Here is an 18,491-nt window from a genome sequence, read left to right on the forward strand (position 1 = left end):
TATTTTGTTTGTTTTTGCTGGAGCACCACCTGAGTCGTCTCTTCCCATTTCTACCAGCTAGTGATGCTTGATTCAACGTCCCACGTCTACTAACTGCACAGATATCAAAAGCGCAACTGGGTTGTTGGTAGCCAGGTTGAAGTCACATGGGATGCAATTGTGTGAGTACGATACGTTTCATACAAAATCTGGCAACTGGACAACCTTGAAATAATATATTGTTGTGATTATTCATAACAAGGTTTGGGTCATACAAATTACGGGAGTTTCCCGGTAGAAATAACAAAACGGGAGGGGCGGGCGATGGGCGTGAAATACGGGAGAATCCCGGGAAAAACAGGACTGTTGACAGGTATGCCCTGTTTGTTTGAGATTCCTGCCTGGTGTTTGTTTTGGACTGCTTGCCTGTGTTGTGACTTTTTTTTTTTTGCCTGTTTTGGATTACATCTGTGGATTAACCCAATAAACTGCATTTGGATCCTAAACCTTCGCATCTCAGAGCAGTTACGTTTCAGAAGACTTGGACTGGATCCAGCAGTTAGGCTGGCCACAAATTTGAAGATTTTAAGGCCAATTTTGAGCCCGATTTGCACCCCTAATGATCTGGGGGGTGTGGCCGGATTTGAGGTTTGTCGCAACCAAATTTTTGTCCAAAAAATCCTCAATTCTGTGGTGTCATTATGATTATTTTACTGCTCCCAATCATGTCAGAGCCTCAGCGATCCCAAATCGGGCTCTTGATGTGATCTAACGTGAGCCTCTTACGTGATATCCACGATAGCCGATAAGAGCGAGCAAGCATCGCCTACCGGAAACATCTATAACTGACTTAGCAGCCACAAACAAGCTCCATCAAGCTTCCACCATGGTCACCAACATGTCCAGTTATAAAGGTTGCTAGTCCTTTGCTGTCAGTACCTTCCCGTCCTGTGGATCCCATATTAGAGCCTCTTCACAATATGGCTGCCGCACCAGAGCCTGTTCACAAACATGGATTCCACATCAGAGCCTCCAGCCATCGTGGACGCCACGCCAGAGCCTCCAACCATCATGGATGCCAAGCCAGAGTCTCCAGCCATCATGGACACCATGCTAGAGTCTTCGACCGTCATGGACACCACGTCAGTGTTTCCGATCATCATGAACGTAGCATCTGAAACCATCAAGGTGATTCCTAGGCGTTTGAGACTGGCTTCCAGTTTGGAGAACACTCTGCTTATGTCAATGCGAGCAGCTGACATCTCTGCTGTGGTATGAAGTCTGGGGGTCTCAGAGGTGGTCCCACTGTTGATTGCACTCCCTGTTATGTCGTTGGCCATTTTGTGTGTTTGAGCAACACTGCTCTCCAGCCCATGAGTCTTCGCCAGAGCCCTCTCTAGCCCATGAGTCTGCTTCAGAGCCCAGAGCCCAGTCCTGCCCTAGAGCCAAGTCCTGTGACCTGTGAACTTCCTATCTTTCCTGGCACAACCACGAGGGTCGACCCTGAACTGCCTGTCTGCCTCGACACGACCACAGAGGTTGCTCAAGAACTTCCTGTCTGCCCTAAAATGACCACAGAGGCCACTCTTGAGCTCCCTACTGTTCTGACACGGCTCTTGAGGCCAATCCTAACCACTGCTGTGGTGGTCTTCTGCTCAGCATTCACCACATTGGCCACCTGTTCAGCCTGCTCTCCCAGGTGAAAAAAATAAGTACACTTCTATAATGTACTTAAAGTGCTCTCTTTTCGCACACTAATTTTGTACTTAATATACTAAAAATTCTTCTTTAGTACTACTTAAGATCATCTTAAGAACATCTAAGTGTACTCAACTGTGCTATTTTGAGACACCATGAAATATGAACTAAAATGTGCTTTTAATATACTATCTCTGTATTTAAAAAATATATTTAGCTACCACTTGTAGTACACTATGGGTTCAAATGTACTATAAGTAGTATCTAAATACATTTTCTAAATCGGTTTTGATCCATTGCCTGTTTTGTGGTTTTCCTTGTTTCCTGGATTACCGTTTGTTTGAGATTCCTGCCTGGTGTTTGTTTTGGAGTGCTTGCCTGTGTCTTGACCTTTTTTGCCTGTTTTGGATTACATCTGTGGATTACCCCAATAAACTGCATTTGGATCCTCAACCTTCACGTTTCTGAGCAGTTATGTAACAGCATCTTACCTTGGGGCTGCAGTTGAAATAATGCATTTCTTTGACCTCTGTCCTTCTGGGTGGTATAAAGTTGAATGCATACAGAGTGGAAAGTGGTTTAGACTTTGCTTCGGACAAAATGTCCATTACAACAGTCACACTTTTATCGCTGGAGAGCTGAGTTAAAATTTCTACAAACAGTGACAAATCTGTGTCTGCGGTTGCTAGGAAACTTCAGGAAAACTTCAGGTGTTTATACCCTTGGAAGAGATAAATAAATGATGCTTAAACAACAAAGCAGTTGACAAATGGACAAGGAAATGGAACAGGCAATTTTTAACATTTTAAAATGAGCATCTAACTTTTAATTTATTTGTTTATTTAACAATACTTTAATGCATGAGTTAACTGTTTTTAAAAAATACTATGGAAGTCAGTGGTGCCCGTCAACTGTTTGGTTACCAACATTCTTCAAAATGTAATCTTTTGTGTTCAGTGAAGAAATGAATAATTTAAGTGTCCCTTCCAACTTCACATCTCATCTGAATTCTGAGTATCCAATTTGTAAATACGACTTCTCTGTTAAAATATTGTTGTCTTAGAGATTCTTAAAGATGTCATATAGCCTATTATTGCAACAAAGATGTTATCCAGTTATATTTATAGGTGTGTTTGTAATTTGTAGGCAAACATGTACAGCATGTACAAATTTGTGGCGTGCATCTACCAGGAGGGGGCGGTGGAGGAACACTTTTTAAGAGAAAATGAAAAAAATGGACATACACAATTTAACTCCCTAAAACCCTAAATAAATATATTTTATTCCCCACTTTGGATGTACAGTGCTTAGCTAATCTATAGTATATAATAAAATTTGTAGATGTTAAGCAATTATATTTCATACATACATACACACATACATAGTGTAGGATTTAAATTAAATTTCCATTTGACCAGAGATGTCACCAAATGACATCTTAACACATTTTAAGGGAAAACAACACAATAGAAAATAAATTGCACCACAAAATTGTGTCTGTGTGTGTATATGTATATATATATATATATATATATATATATATATATAGTAATATAAAGACAATGACAGAATTCAGAGTCAGATGAAATGCTGTTACAGAAGGGGAAGTTCAAAGTCCTGATTGCTTAGTAATGCATTATGTTTAATGAACACATGTTCATACATGTGTCACACATGTGTCTTGTGACTTCATCTTCTCTTCTCTTCCATTCTGTTTAATGATAATAAAAAATGTTAGATGAGCATCCAACTAAAACATTCCAAAAAATGTTCCATGAATGATGTAATAAAGATTTGAGAATGTTTTTAAAGACTAGATAACTTTGAAGGAACGTTAAAGTTACAGGAAGAAAGTTTGTTCATAACTTTGAGAGAACCTTTTTAGAATGTTAGCCAAAGTTCTAAGAATGTTAAATGCGACTATAAAGCATAAAGATACTAAGATATTATAACATAATGATTTTCTGTAAGGCTGCTTTGAAACAATGTGTATTGTGAAAAGCACTATACAAAAAAATTGACTTTGTGTCACAGGCGTGTGCAGAAATGCAGTTCCAAAACACAAAGCTTAATAATAAATCCACAAGGCATGCGAACAGGCAGGAACAAACATACTTAACATAATGGTGACCTGATAAATACTAAGTGAACAGCAGGAACTTAAATACACACTGATGATGAGCTGATGATGACAAACAACTGATGATAGTTAGTGTCCATGGTAACAGATTAGTGGCGGGAAAATCAAACAAAGCAACACAGGAACTGAAGAATTACAAACTAAAAGTACGTGAACAAAACTAAACTGAACTGAACATAATTGTGACACTTTGACAAATAACACAGTATGGATGTTTCATCAAAATTGTTCTCGCAAACATTCATGCAAACATTCTGAAAAACAAATATTAATATCATCAAAAAGACATTCCAAGAACTTTAGGAATATGAAGTATATAATGTTATAAGAACATTCTAAACATTTTATAAAGAACATTTTGTTCCTGCATTTACATAACCTTTTTAAAAAAGTTAGTGAAAGTTGTGGGAACTTTCCCTGTTAGGTGGGAGTGAAGTTAAACATCATTACGGACTGTATCATTTCCTCAAAAGTTGGTATGTAGTTGTTGTGATTGCTTTTTTTTTGGTGCAGTTAGAGACTGGACCTAACTGCAACAACAACAACAACAACAAAAAACACACCATAAAAACACTATCTCGTTTTGAATGCTACACCCACAGGAGGTCACATGCTATTGAGTCTCTCATTTAAAAAAAACAACCACATTCACCAAATTCCATATTAAATAAAACACATCTCTGTGTAACAACAACATAATAGGCACAAAAGGGATAATCCAACAATGTCATCAATTAGCAAAAGTGAAAATCAGGTTTTACAACCTTAGAAAAGCTCTGTGTATGGCTCTGCATACACTCAAGCTATAAGAGAGATAAAAAAAACTGTTGGGATAAGACAGGTCAGGTGAGCTAAGGAAGACAAATAACAGTGATTTCAATTTTATTAAAACATATTATTTAAAATTAATTAATTTAAAACATTATTTAAAAAATAGAGAAAAATCACACTTGTTTTTTTAAACAATACCTTTTCCATGATCAGCCCATCAATGCCTTTCTTCATTGGTCACTGTACAAGTCAATTTTCACAAAGGAGATGGACTCAAAATAGTCTTTCTGGCCTTTCTCGAAGATGACATAGATGTATTTATGATCCTCAATTTCACTGCCTTTAAGTGATGTCATGCAAGAGTATCCACTTGGCCCCGCCCAGATCTTCAGAGTATCTGGCACCCATGATTTACCGTGATTCAGAGACCAGCGAAGGGTGAGGTTCACTCCTAAAGAAAACACCAATCACAATTGCTTATAGCCATATTTACAAGCATGAATATAATATTATTCATGCTGCTCTCTTATGACACACACAAAACCACAGACATCAAAACAGAGTCAGAAGGCAAAATGATAGATAAGAAACAAAATATTATAGAATTAAGGTTTGTGTAAATACGTAGTGATATATTATTACTATTATTTTATTTAGAAGTCTTTTAAACAATACCAGGTGTAAATTTACTGTATTGAATTAATTATTAAGACTATATAAACTGAGCATCTGACTCTAGTGTGGCAGTAGAGGTGAAGTGATGAAGGATAATGTGCAGTACTATCCATAATGTGCAGTACTGTGGAACTCCAGGACCAGAACCACAAAATGAAAATTTCCCGATTATTTACGCACCCCAAGACCATCCAAGATGTATATGAATATGAATTTCTTTCCTCGGCCGAAGAAAAATTAAGGTTTTGGAGAAAAACATTCCAGGATTTTTCTCCATCTAATGCAAGTGAATGGTGCTCAATGTAGACCATTTTTGATGGTCCAAAAACCATATTTAAGCAGCTTCAAAGACTCCACCCAACCCCAGCCGATGAATAAGAGTCTTCTCTAGCGAAACGATCAGTCATTTTCAGAAAAAAATGATTTTAACAGTTTTTAACTACAAATGCTCTCCTTGTCCAGCTCTGTAAAACTCATTCTTGTTGTGACATATGAATGTTTGGAAGGTCCAAACTGTATCAGGAGCTGCTGATACACTTCAAAAATGATTTTCGTTGAGCACCATTCACTTGCATTAGATGGAGAAAAATCCTGGAATGTTTTCCTCCAAAACCTTAGTTTCTCGTCAGCTGAGGAAAGAAAGTCATATACATCATGGATGGTTTTGGGGTGAGTAAAAAATCAGGAAATTTAAATTTTTCTTTAATTTCTTATATCATCATGCTCACTGCTTTTAGAGTTGGCTGGGTTGGTGAAGTAGAGCACTCCTTCCTTCTCTAAAGCTCCAGCTGCAACAGCAGGATCTTCCAGTGTGTGATCAAACACCAGCTCCTCCACCGGCAGAGACTCCCCTTCATCCAGACTGCGTGCGACCATACGACAACGGCAGTGATAGTTCTTATTGTTACGCACATTGATCAGGATGCTGCCGTCATCCAGCTCCACTGGCTTTGATGAAACACAAGACAGAAGTTTGAAGATTTTCTAAATTCGTCTGATTTACAGTAGTTTGTATGCACAAAGTTCTTCATACCTGACACTCATCTGGTTCAAAGTCAAGGTTGTTTTTGGGCTGGTTGTATGGAATACTCTTCAGTTCAGCTCCGTATCTCCATGTGTTTCCATGATCATCACTCAGGATACAAAACACTCCATCTCCAGCGATGCTGCCATGGCCACACACCACCAGACGCCCAATAGCAGGTGGATGATGTTTCTGTTAGAACCATTAACAAAACATTGTAAGAGATTTTGAATAATCATTTAATGAAACTCTATGACTTGAAGAAAAGTCATCCTCAGATTTGAATTAGTATTTTCATGGTCTATTCATGTGGTATCAGTTATTTTTAATAAACCCACTCTTAAGCAGCAGCAGCAGCAAAAAAAAACAACAACTATATTACGATGCTTTTATGTCACATAGACTAGGTGTGGTTCAATATCTTGGTATTTATGCTAAATTGAAAGTTGATACAAAACAATGAATTTGCATGATAGATCTGCATAACATGGAATGGAGACAGATAATACTACTAATAACTGATATTTTTAGGCAGATATGGGTCAGCTTTAATAAAGCAGAGATTAACAACAAACTAACAACAAACTATGTATTATCAGCATTTAAAACTTAAACTATATATATGACATATATATTGCAACTGAGCATCTATTGCAAGAATTCATGTAATCAGAGATGCCCTCTTTATCATTTGGATATCATTAGTAATAATAATCAGCTATTGAATTATACAATCAATGCATTACATTTTAATAGTCAAATTATGCACTGATGCATTTTTGCACTTATAAATAAATTTTAACATACTTCACATCACATTGCCTGCACTGCCAAGGTGTATTGAATAGCAGCACTAAAACGGAAATAAAATAAATGACAGCAAAATAGAAATATTATAAAAAAAACAACCAATGAAAATGACAAAAGCACATAATAAAATGACTAAAATGTAAACTAAAATTAAAAAAAAGCTATTTCGAAATATTATTAAATACTATAATATTGTATAAATAATACTAAAAGAACACTGACACATTATTGTCAGATACTAACACTCAAAAAAATATTAGTCTGATTTTAAAGGTGCCCAAGAATGCTTTTTCACAAGATGTAATATAAGTCTAAGGTGTCTCCTGAATGTGTCTGTGAAGTTTAAGCTCAAAATACCCCATAGATTTTTTTAAATTAATTTTTTTAACTGCCTATTTTGGGGCATCATTAACTATGCACTGATTTTTTCAGTCGCCGCCCCTTTAAATCGCGTGCCCCCTGCCTCACGAGCTCTCGACTATATTACAGCGCATTTACAAAGTTCACACAGCTAATATAACCCTCAAATGGATCTTTACAAGATGTTCGTCATGCATGCTGTATGCATACATCGAATCATGTGAGTAAAGTATTTATTTTGATGTTCACATTTGATTCTCTATGAGTTTGAGGCTATGCTCTGTGGCTAAAGCTAACATTACACACTGTTGGAGAGATTTATAAAGAATGAAGTTGTGAAGTTTATGAATTATACAGACTGCAAGTGTTTAAAAATGAAAATAGCGACGGCTCTCTTGTCTCCGTGAATACAGTAATAAACGATGGTAACTTTAACCTCATTTAACAGTACATTAGCAACATGCTAACGAAACATTTAGAAAGACGGTTTACAAATATCACTAAAAATATCATGTTATCATGGATCATGTCAGTTATTGTTGCTCCATCTGCCATTTTTCGCTGTTGTTCTTGCTTGCTTACCTTGTCTGTGCACAGATCCAGACGTTAATACTGCCTTTCCTTGTCTAATGCTTGAACATGGGCTGGCATATATGCAAATATTGGGGGCGTACATATTAATGATCCTGACTGTTACGTAACAGTCGGTGTTATGTTGAGATCCGCGTGTTTTCCGGAAGTCTTTTAAACAAATGAGATTTACATAAGAAAGAGGAAGCAATGGGGTTTGAAACTCAATGTATGTTTTTTCCATGTACTGAACTCTTGTTATTCAACTATGCCAAGATAAATTAAATTTTTCATTCGAGGGCACCTTTAAGATTTTCACATTTGGCAATATGGTGGAATAAGTCCCACCTTCTAAATAAGAGCCAATCGTTGACTGGTAAAGTCATCGCATCACTGCAGCAGCCGTCAGAAGCTCCGGTTCCAATAGAAACACTCAGACGTGCGCTTTCTATAGAGATGCGCACTTAGGACTGCGCATGCGCATTAGCTTGAAAAATGCAATTTTTTTGTCATGATTTGAGATTTTAGAAACAAAATTTACAAGACCGTTGTTGTCAGATTTCATTGATGATTTCAAATATGAAATTTAATCGAAAGCTTGGCGAACAGCTTTGGAGAATTTGATGTTTCCCCATTCAAAGAGATAGTAGCTGCACTTGCATGCCAGAGAAGCATTTCAAAGATGGCCGCCGAGTGAAATGACATGTCTTAAAGGGACTTTGACAGAGGTCACTTTCAAACCAAGCAGCTTTCTGATGCGAAATCTGTGAGGGGAAATTTTTTGCACTCAAAAGAAATTCCAAAGCCTGAAAATTCTTATTAAAATGACTGTATTTCATCCACAAAATTTGTCCGAACAATGATAAATGTGACCACATCTAAAAAGGCCAGCATTTAGCCAAAATATGATGCTGAAAAGTATGTATCAAAAGTATCCATGGCTAAAATATGAGTCTATGGGAGGTGTAACTATATGGAAATGAGGAACTCAGAGATGAAAGTGCATCTAAGTGGAACACCTGTATACCGAAGCCAGGCCCAGGAGCAAAACTCTTGATCCCCAGTTGAGGGTTAAGGTTTTGTGGGGTGCTCCAGGTGAACCCATCATCCAGGCTCTTCACCATCATGGTGCTGGAGGGTTTGCAATGGTGACGGTGGAAGCACAACGAGTAGATGAGTATCACGGCACTAGTTTCCTCATCCACAACTACCGAACCTAGGTTCAGCCCATCTGCTAGAGAACCATCGTCCACTATGAATGAGGTGGGAGACCAGGTGGCGCCTGAGAACGTGTCAGTAGAAAGTGATAGTTGGAGAAAGAAAGGGAAAACAGAATTTTTAAGTTCAGAACATCAAGTGAGCTACTAAACTGGACAACTCAATCTACCACACCTCTGTCTGTGGAGCGTCTTAAAGCTATGAACTTGGCTCCGATATCTTTGGAGGACATCTTCCGGGCCTCTGCAAAAGCCAACAGACTCCCCTGAGAAGTGAAAGTAAGCAGGGGAATCCTGTAGGTGTGAACTTCTCCAGTTTGACCACCGACCCAGAGCAGCTGCTCATCAACCACAGCAGGATTGATCTGTATATGTGAAAAGATAAAAAAACACAAAAGGAAAAAGGCGAGACGAGGCTATTTGTGACGCTTTTTACTCCAGTGAACATTTCTCAGTGAAGCTTTACTGTTGAAAGACAGGTTTTGTGTAGGCACATACCAATGATTCTTGACTATAATAAACATTTCAAGATTTTTTCCTCAGGAAAATATTCAGATCACATCAGAATTCACAAATATTTTCCTCATTTAAGACAATTTTGAACAAAGTGGCCTACACAATACAATACACAAAACCATTGTTAGAGAAAGCACTTATGTTTTCACCACGTGATAAAAATTAAATACAAATAAATCACAAAGTTATTGAGACTTTTTTTCTAGCAATCCCGAGTAAATAAATCGCAATTTCGAAACTCTGACTACTTTTGACACAAAGATTTAGTTATCGATAGCCAATAACACAGATAGCACATAAATACTGTCACCTGTCATCTATAGGCGAATCGCCATAGTTATGATAAACAAAATCGCAGATATTACCTTTTCATTTCGCGCAAATGAGCACAGCACAGTCAGAAGCAAAATCCACAAAAGAGTGCCATACATGACGGCAACTTTTGTCAAGTCATGTGCACTATTGTAACTACTGTAATTTTACCTTTATACCAGCCTCTTTATAAAACACAAGTGCGCGTGCGAAATCATTCAGCCCGACGACTTAAAAAGACATAAGAACTGGTTTAACAGACCAGTTCACTTTGCTGAGATAGCATAGGCTAGTCATTTGACATGAAAATCAATGACAGATGCACCTTTAGTCTTTATTTGAGTAACTTAACTTGAACACCATTAGACACAAAAACAATGTCAAATATGGAAATATTGGCACATTTAACATTCACTTACATTCAATTAATGAATAGACTCCAGGATGATTTCAGACTGATTTTCAGCTTCATCCATTAAACTGTTAACTTTTGACAAAATAACCTTATGCTATTTTGCAGATAGGCCTACAAGTGCAGTGGACCTTTTCTTTTTCTGGTGTTAGTTACTAATAAGACCCTCTTAAAAATGAGGGAAATTATAAAAATTATTATTATTAAAAAACAAAAACAAACAAACAAACAAACAACAACAAAAAAAAAACACTTTGTATTTGAGTGATATTTGACATGACAGTGACAGAAAATATGAACAATTATGAATCAAACTAATTTTGTTCTTCAGGATTAAGGCTGATTTGATCTTAGGTTAATGCTTTCATAGACAGCATTGACAAACGGGACTATTTTTTAATAACCCCATCCTTCTGTCTGGATATAGGTGAGCAGTAATGGTACATTTAAAAAAGATTGGAATAACGGCTGCTGAAAATTCAGTTTTGTCATTACAGGAATAAATTACATTTTTAAATATAGTAAAATAGAGCACAGCTATTTTAAATTGTAACAATATTTCACAATATTACAGTATTTCTGTATTTTAAGTCAATGCAATTTCACTGCATTTTTAATAAATGCAGCTTTGGTAAGCCTAAGAGACTTCTCTAAAAAAAAATCTTAGATTTGAAACGTTTGAATGGTAGTGTACCTGTGTATTTTTTCTGCTTTTTCTTATATATTAATTTCTAGGAGTTATGGTCTGAGGACAGGTGGAGGGAGTGATCTAATTAAATGGTACATTTGTGTTAAGAACATTCGATCATGTGAATTTCAAGTTGGAAATGTTGCCATCTTAAAACAAAATGGCAGCCAAAGCTGTATTCTTATGTATTTTATATGAAAATAACTAAATTAAACAATGAGTTGCTGTATCAAAATAGAAAAATTTATTGAACAATGAAAGATGTCCCTATGTAATCCAGCAAATCAAGAGAAATGTCAAATGTTTTAGTATCAAATGTAAAAGAGTGAAAGCCTTTCAGCTGACTTCCAACATATATTAATCGCTCACAGTAGAATGTTACTAAAATAAATGGCTGTCATTTAAAAATACAACATCTGTGGCCACAAAAGTGCCAGACTGGGTAAACAAAACCATAACCTGAAGAACATCAATAACATGGATATAAAGTGGGTTTTCCGACTTCACAGTTGTATAATGTGGAGAAAACACTGCTTGCTTAGAGTGTTTATGTGTCTCAAACCCTTGTGTCTTCCAGTTTATGTCAGTAGCATCAGAGGCCTTCATCAGTTTAAGCAAAACCAGGGACTGGAGAAACACCTAAAGGTAATTAAAATCAAATCACATTTCTTTATTTAAAGGTACTCTATGTAACTTTTGGCACTCTAGTGGTTAATAAACAAAACTGAAACTTCTCTCTGATTATGTATATGACGGGTCACACAGGTACTGGGCTACTCCGCAGCGGCTGTCGTCCCGCTCGGTCTAAAATAGAATGTAAATGTAAAATTGTAGGCAGTGAATCAGGATAAGACAAAAACACAGTTTGGAAGATGGATTCACACATTATATAAATTTTGAACTAAAAAAAATTACATAGTGTACCTTTAAAACATGATTTCAAGACTTGCAAATCAATCACTGTTATACAGTAAAAAAAAAAAAAAAAAAAAAAAAAAATTACGATTGTTGTAGCTTTATGAAGATTCACTTCTTTTACATTATTGCAACCCACATTTAAAAAAAAAAAAACCTTAAAGAAAAAATAAAAGGATTTGTAAGACAAACATAACCTGAGCGGTTTAAAAACCATCAAATAGTCTCAAACATGTGCAACCCATGTGCAGTTCACCAACTGCACAAAGGAATGAAGAACACTTTCATCAAGACGCTTATATTCTAGAAAGATTTGTTAAATTGGAGTGAGACGGGTAAAATTACCAGTAGTTGTAGTTCATTACTGTATTTATCAATCTTACAACGAAGCAGTATGTCTTGATTCTTTCTGGAGTGGAATTCATATCAAAGCAGTGCATAGTACAGATGGCGAAATCCCAAATGTGATGTAGAGAAATGTAAAAATTATGTGCATCAGGCTGATATCGTGATTTTCTCAAAAAAGTCGATTTTAAAAGTCCTAAATATCCCTTTTCTTGGCTTCTCCACCTGTATGCTATTTCCCTCCATACAGATGGACTTTGGCAAAAGAGATGGTCTCCCAGTAATCTTTATGGCCCTTTTCATAAATGACGAAGATGTATTTGTTGTCCTCGGGAGAATCTCCTTTGAATGACGTCATAGTCGAATAACCGCTTGGCCCCGCCCAGATCTGGACTGCCTCCTTTTCCCATGACTTCCCATCAGTGAAAGACCAGCGAAGAGTTAGATTGACCCCTGTGGAGGAAAACAGAAATTGATGTTCCATGAAGAATTAACTTTGATATTTCTAAGTAAGACTTTGTGAACTGCTCTTCCTCACTGTGCTGAGTGCTGGATGGGTTGCTGAAGTACATCACTCCTTGTTTCTGCAGGGCACCGGCTGCAACGACAGGGTCAATCAACGTTTTGTCAAATACCAGCTCCTCCACAGGCAGAGACTCGCCTCCGTCCAAACTCCGCACTATTATTCGACAGCGGCAGTGGTAGTTGTTCTGGTTGCGTACATTGATGACTATGCTTCCGTCCTCTAGTTCCACTGGCTGTTAAGGCAGATGTAAGGGAGAGAATGTGTCAAGTCAAACAGGAAGTCAAGTGGAGCAGCTGTTTAATATCAAGGCTACACTGTAAAAAAAGAATACAGTACAGTAAAACACCCGTTTATTGGTTAATTGTAAGCTACCTTGCCATATACAGTGAAAAACTGTATGGTTTAACATTGCTATATATCTATTTATATATGTAGTGTTTCTTGAGTAAATAAAATGCCGTACATATTCACACAGCCAGTTATTTACCCTTACATTGCAAACAAGCAGAGATGGACCAAAATGTGGCACTTGGCGACGAAATTAATGACCATATAATTTATGGTGACAAACAGTAAAATTATATTCCCAGAAGTCCCTGCTTTACAATTCACATATAATTAAATTTTATTTAAATTGTTCTTTTTTATTTTTGTCATCAGCAATATACATTAGGTTATATTTTCCTTTTTTTAGTGAATGTTTATTGCATTATTTAGTCATATGTTTTACCCTGATGGTGTTTTGTCTTTGTGTGTATGACACTGTACACCACCTATATATGAATATTGGCCATGTTTTATGGTCAGGCAACATATGATGAACTCTGATTCATTGTGGCTTTATAACCACTATTAAATGAAGCATGAGGAAATTGTATATGAAATATTCAAAGCGAAAGACTGAAACCACATGACAGCTAGCAATGAAAGTACCACTGCTGAATCTATGTGTAGTCTATAGCCCCTTTTACACATACAGTCTTTACTGGTAAATTACTGATAAGAGATCATGTGTGAACAGGACCTTTTCAAAAATACCGGTAAATCGGTTCTGGCAATTTACCAGTAAGGGATGTTGTAACATTGCCAGTAAATTGATGCTGTGTATGAACACAGAATGAAGGTACGAAGTCAGAATGCGCTGACATAAGAAGTCTGCTTTGTTTGGACCAGTCATAAAGTTTTTATGGAGATGACGTGATTACTCTGTGCTGTTAACAGTAAGCTCCACTGCTTTTTAATAGTTTTTCTATGTAAATATGTGCTAGAAGGACATCTTTGACCGCTGTGCCACATCTCGCAGCTTTTTCCCATGCCGTTGCTAGTTTGAACAGCACTTGACTTGATTTTCAAGCTAAGCAAAATGTGTCCACATTGCAACAATGCTAGCATGCACTACATATCTGACTAATAAAAAAAAAAACACACCAATAAGCGGCAATAGAGGCGTGTCCTACAGAAAGCGGACAATATTGGTAGTTAGCCTGAGCGGTTCTCAACCAAGTGGCCCACTAGGAAACTTCCAAAGCCTCAAGATGATTTAGAATTATTTAAAATAAGGCAAAACAAGCATTACAATATGCTAAATCAACTAAAAATAAAGATTTTTTTTTCATTTATTTCGCTCAACAACTGAGTTAAAAGATGTGGAATAAACTTATAAAATCATAACATTCCATGGGCATTATTTTAATTTATATACATTTATCTAGTTATGCCAAGCTCTACATTAAAAGGAGTAGAAATTATAAGTACAATATATTTTTAAAAATCCTTCTCAAATCCTTATCCAGTAAATCACAAACAACTGAAAAAGTCATAGCGCCTATAAATATTTTTTTGGTCAATGGAAGGCCTTGGAGTCAAAAAGTTCCCGATATCCAGATTCAATGAAATACTCGAATTAATAATACAGTAACACTTCAGTCATATATTTTCATACAGTGTATTGAGATTGTGTAGTTGTGTAATATTACCTGACACTCATCCGGGTTGAAGTCCAGGTTTTGTTTAGGCTGGTTGTAAGGGATGCTCTTCAGAGCAGCTCCATATCTCCAGGATTTACCATGATCATCACTCAGGATACAGAAGACCCCATCACCAGCAATAGATCCGTGGCCACACACCACCAATCGGCCCACATTGGGAGGATAACGTTTCTGTGAGAACAGGCATATTGATGAACTAAAAGCATATAAAATGCTCTTGAGCAGAAAAAAACTAAAAAAGGGCCATGTCAGCTTACTTGTTCTCCTTTGTAAACTAATGCTTAACCGCATACACAATAAAATGTAGTTTTATATAACCCCAGTAGTCACAAAAACATCATAAACAATGGGAAGTCGTAAAATCACATTTTCGTTTGAAGGAGGAACAGAAAGCAGACAGAGCTAACCACACCTGTATTCCAAAGCCAGGCCCCGGAGCAAAGCTCTTCACCCCCAGCTCAATAGACAGGTTTCGTGGGGCGCTCCAGGTGAACCCGTCATCCACGCTCTGCACCATCATGGTGCTGGAGGGGTTGCATTGGTAACGGTGAAAACACAGAGAGTAGATGAGTATCACAGCACCAGTCTCTTCATCCACAACCACAGAACCAAGACTCAGCCCATCTGCTAGAGAACCATCGTCCACTATGAATGCGGTGGGAGACCAGGTGGCACCTTAGAAATACAAGAAAGAGATTGGAATTCAATTTCATCTAAAGCAATAGCCATTTATGACTCAATTATGAAGCATTTCAGGAGTGAGCCGGTGAAAGCAGATGATCCACCTCTGTCTGTGGAGCGTCTCATTGCGATGAACTTCGCCCCAACGTCAGAAGAGGACATTTTCCTGGCCTCAGAGAACGCCAGCAGACTACCACGTACTGTGAAGGTTAGCAGAGGGATCCTGAAAGTGTTGACCTGACCGGCTCCACCGCCAACCCATAGCAACTGCTCCTCATATATCAGTGGGTCAATCTGTGGGAAGCATGGAGAATTACAAAAATAAAACAAAGGGATGAAGAAATCCTTTAAAAGTGACCTTTGAACTTTTTCACATGACAAAACAATAAGTTTAAAGCCCCTAAAAATGCACCACTTTTCTAGTTCTTTCAAAGTACCTCTGTAAAGATGTGTATGCAAAAAATAAACTTGGCTAATTTGGTAAAGTGGGTTAATGTATATCTGATTGACTGTTTTGGGATGTAAAAAATAATTTTTACATTGCATTTGACTGGGATTTAGATACAAAAAGGAAGGAAAGATTTATTAGATATGTATGAAAAATGTAAATATAATTACGTTTCATGTGTTCTCTTAACTAGCACAACAGAACAGTGTAAAATTGAAAACACTAATTTTCTCTTGGTGAAAACCCACAGTTCTTTAAATCATGCACCACTGTCTGAAACATAAATCTTTAGTCAAATTACTCTTCAGTCTACATATACATGTTATAGTCGAGCAAAGGAACAGCATGTATTTAAGATCCCTACTAATATAAAATTACAGTTTTAGGACAGAACAGGACAACATCATCATGTGACAGACAGTCATGTACTGTATTTACCTGAGACTTGTCCGCACGCGCACAGGAAAGCACTGCAATCCCAAGTATAATCCCAAATTGTCGAATAAAATCCATTGAAATGATAAAGCCTGCGACAAAAGCGCAGATACCACGTGAAGAGAAGCGAGAATTTCTTGATTAAGGTTTTTATTTATTTGTGAATCCTGAAGTATCGACACATTACAACAACAGACGACTCACATCCTTATCCATACAATCATATGACTGCCGCTCAGGGTTGCCACGTCTGCATAACAATTGCCAATCAAAATCGCATTAACCCGCAGACTAAAAAAACTCCCCGCGCGACTGTGTAAAAACCGGGGACTTGGCAACTCGTGCCACTGCGAGACGTCAGAGTCACATGCCAGACCAATTTACATAAGGAAAAATAAAGCGGAAGTGGTCAACTTTAATACGATTTTTGTTTTAAATGCGATTAATTTTCAGAACGCTATCATTACTGTCCCTTCTGTAATATCTTATTGGAGTAATTGTTTTAATAATATTCCTTGGAAGAAAGTGTGGTCTTTACCCAACAAATATTTAATCACTAATAAGGTTAAAGAGGTATCGTTTAAATTGTTACACCGTTTTTACCCTGTCAATCTTTATATCAAAAAAATATTTCCTGAGATGGATTCTCTATGCTCTTTTTGTGGGGCGGAAGATGAGTCTATCGTTCACCTTTTCTGGGAGTGTGTTCATGTAGCTATTTTTTGGAAGAAATTTTGTTTATTTGTACCATAGACTGTAAAATAAGCTGCTGCTTGTTTTGAAAAATTTTCTTTGGTGTTTAAAAATGTATTATTTAGATTATATAACTTTGATAAAAATCTAAAAGACAAGTATTTTCTTATAAATATTTATTTTTCTTGCAAAGTTTTTTTATACATAAGTGTAAATGTTTGTCTGTTAAACCTCTTTTTATTATTTTTTGTCAAGACTTGAAATGTTATTTGGGCACTATCTCCTCTTTCAGCAATGTCAAAGCCCTAAAGTCCAATTCATTGTGCACAAAGTATAACATTTATGCCTTTTTATGATGTACAAGGGAAAAAAAAGGACCTTTCTCTCTTTTTTCAATATTAATTTACGTTAAGTTATATTACCTCTGGCTCATAATTTTTTCCCCTTTCCATTGTTTATTTATTTATTATTTATTTTTTGTTTGTTTGTTTACTGTTTGTGTTTATTGTTAAATGATCTGAATTGTAACATTTGCCTTAATATGTCAATAAAAAAAAAAAAAAAAAATTACACTCCAAATGATTTTTTTACAAACAAAATGTGAATTTTGGTTAAACTTTATTTACTATGAATTACAAATGTTTTAATTATAGTATATTTATTATAGCCTACATATTTTTAATTATACATTATATACATTTATTTATTTATTACAGGGACAATGCATATTAATAAACATTTCTGTTAATATGCGAGTTAGCCAGAGGGCTATTTTTCACCTGTAGTCCCTAAATAATAATATTTTATTATGTAAAACGCTTACATAAATTGATATCTCCTAACAGAATAGATGTTAAAATGAGTTAAATGGTTGGATTCAGTTAAAGGATTAGTTCACTTTAAAATTAAAATTTCCTGATAATTTACTCACCCCCATGTCATCCAAGATGTCTTTCTTTCTTCAGTCAAACAGAAATTAAGGTTTTTGATGAAAACATTCCAGGATTTTTCTCCATATATTGGACTTCAATGGAGCCCAAACGGTTGAAGGTCAAAATTACAGTTTACAGCGATCCCAGACGAGAAATAAGGGTCTTATCTAGAGAAACCATCGCTCAAAAAAAAAAAAAAAAAAAAAAAAATGTATACATTTTAACCATAAATGCTCATGGTGTAGACACTGCTAAGTTTATTACTGCCGTCCTCGGGTCAAAGTTAGAACTATATTGTCATATGCAATATTCTAGTGCAGGTATATAACAATTAGCTCAAACTTTGACCAGTGGAG

At 36.4% G+C, this 18,491-nt stretch overlaps 2 protein-coding genes across 5 annotated transcripts; both read right to left on the reverse strand.

Moving 5' to 3' along the window:
- Positions 1 to 2,000: 2,000 nt before the first annotated feature.
- Positions 2,001 to 11,050, reverse strand: LOC125274741 (sialidase-1-like). Of its 4 annotated transcripts, XM_048201171.1 has the most exons (7): positions 10,126 to 11,050; positions 9,420 to 9,609; positions 9,047 to 9,309; positions 6,297 to 6,479; positions 5,992 to 6,211; positions 4,787 to 5,039; positions 2,005 to 3,388 (listed from the first exon to the last, which is right to left on the reverse strand). In XM_048201171.1, the coding sequence occupies exons 1-6, from the start codon at positions 10,189 to 10,191 to the stop codon at positions 4,819 to 4,821; spliced, it is 1,143 nt and encodes a 380-aa protein (XP_048057128.1). In that variant the 5' UTR covers positions 10,192 to 11,050; the 3' UTR covers positions 2,005 to 3,388; positions 4,787 to 4,818. The 4 variants fall into 4 exon arrangements, with proteins under 4 accessions (XP_048057130.1, XP_048057129.1, XP_048057127.1 ...); XM_048201173.1 differs by having other exon boundaries at positions 2,001 to 5,039; positions 10,492 to 11,050; XM_048201172.1 differs by having other exon boundaries at positions 2,001 to 5,039; positions 10,244 to 11,050.
- A 343-nt stretch (positions 11,051 to 11,393) lies between these two features.
- On the reverse strand, positions 11,394 to 16,761 carry LOC125274740 (sialidase-1-like). Its single transcript, XM_048201169.1, has 6 exons — positions 16,514 to 16,761; positions 15,732 to 15,921; positions 15,359 to 15,621; positions 14,935 to 15,117; positions 12,971 to 13,190; positions 11,394 to 12,885 (listed from the first exon to the last, which is right to left on the reverse strand). The coding sequence occupies exons 1-6, from the start codon at positions 16,586 to 16,588 to the stop codon at positions 12,665 to 12,667; spliced, it is 1,152 nt and encodes a 383-aa protein (XP_048057126.1). The 5' UTR covers positions 16,589 to 16,761; the 3' UTR covers positions 11,394 to 12,664.
- Between the last annotated feature and the right edge of the window lie 1,730 nt (positions 16,762 to 18,491).

Source organism: Megalobrama amblycephala, linkage group LG9 (genome assembly GCF_018812025.1).
Source record: "Megalobrama amblycephala isolate DHTTF-2021 linkage group LG9, ASM1881202v1, whole genome shotgun sequence".
Classification (NCBI taxonomy): domain Eukaryota; kingdom Metazoa; phylum Chordata; class Actinopteri; order Cypriniformes; family Xenocyprididae; genus Megalobrama; species Megalobrama amblycephala.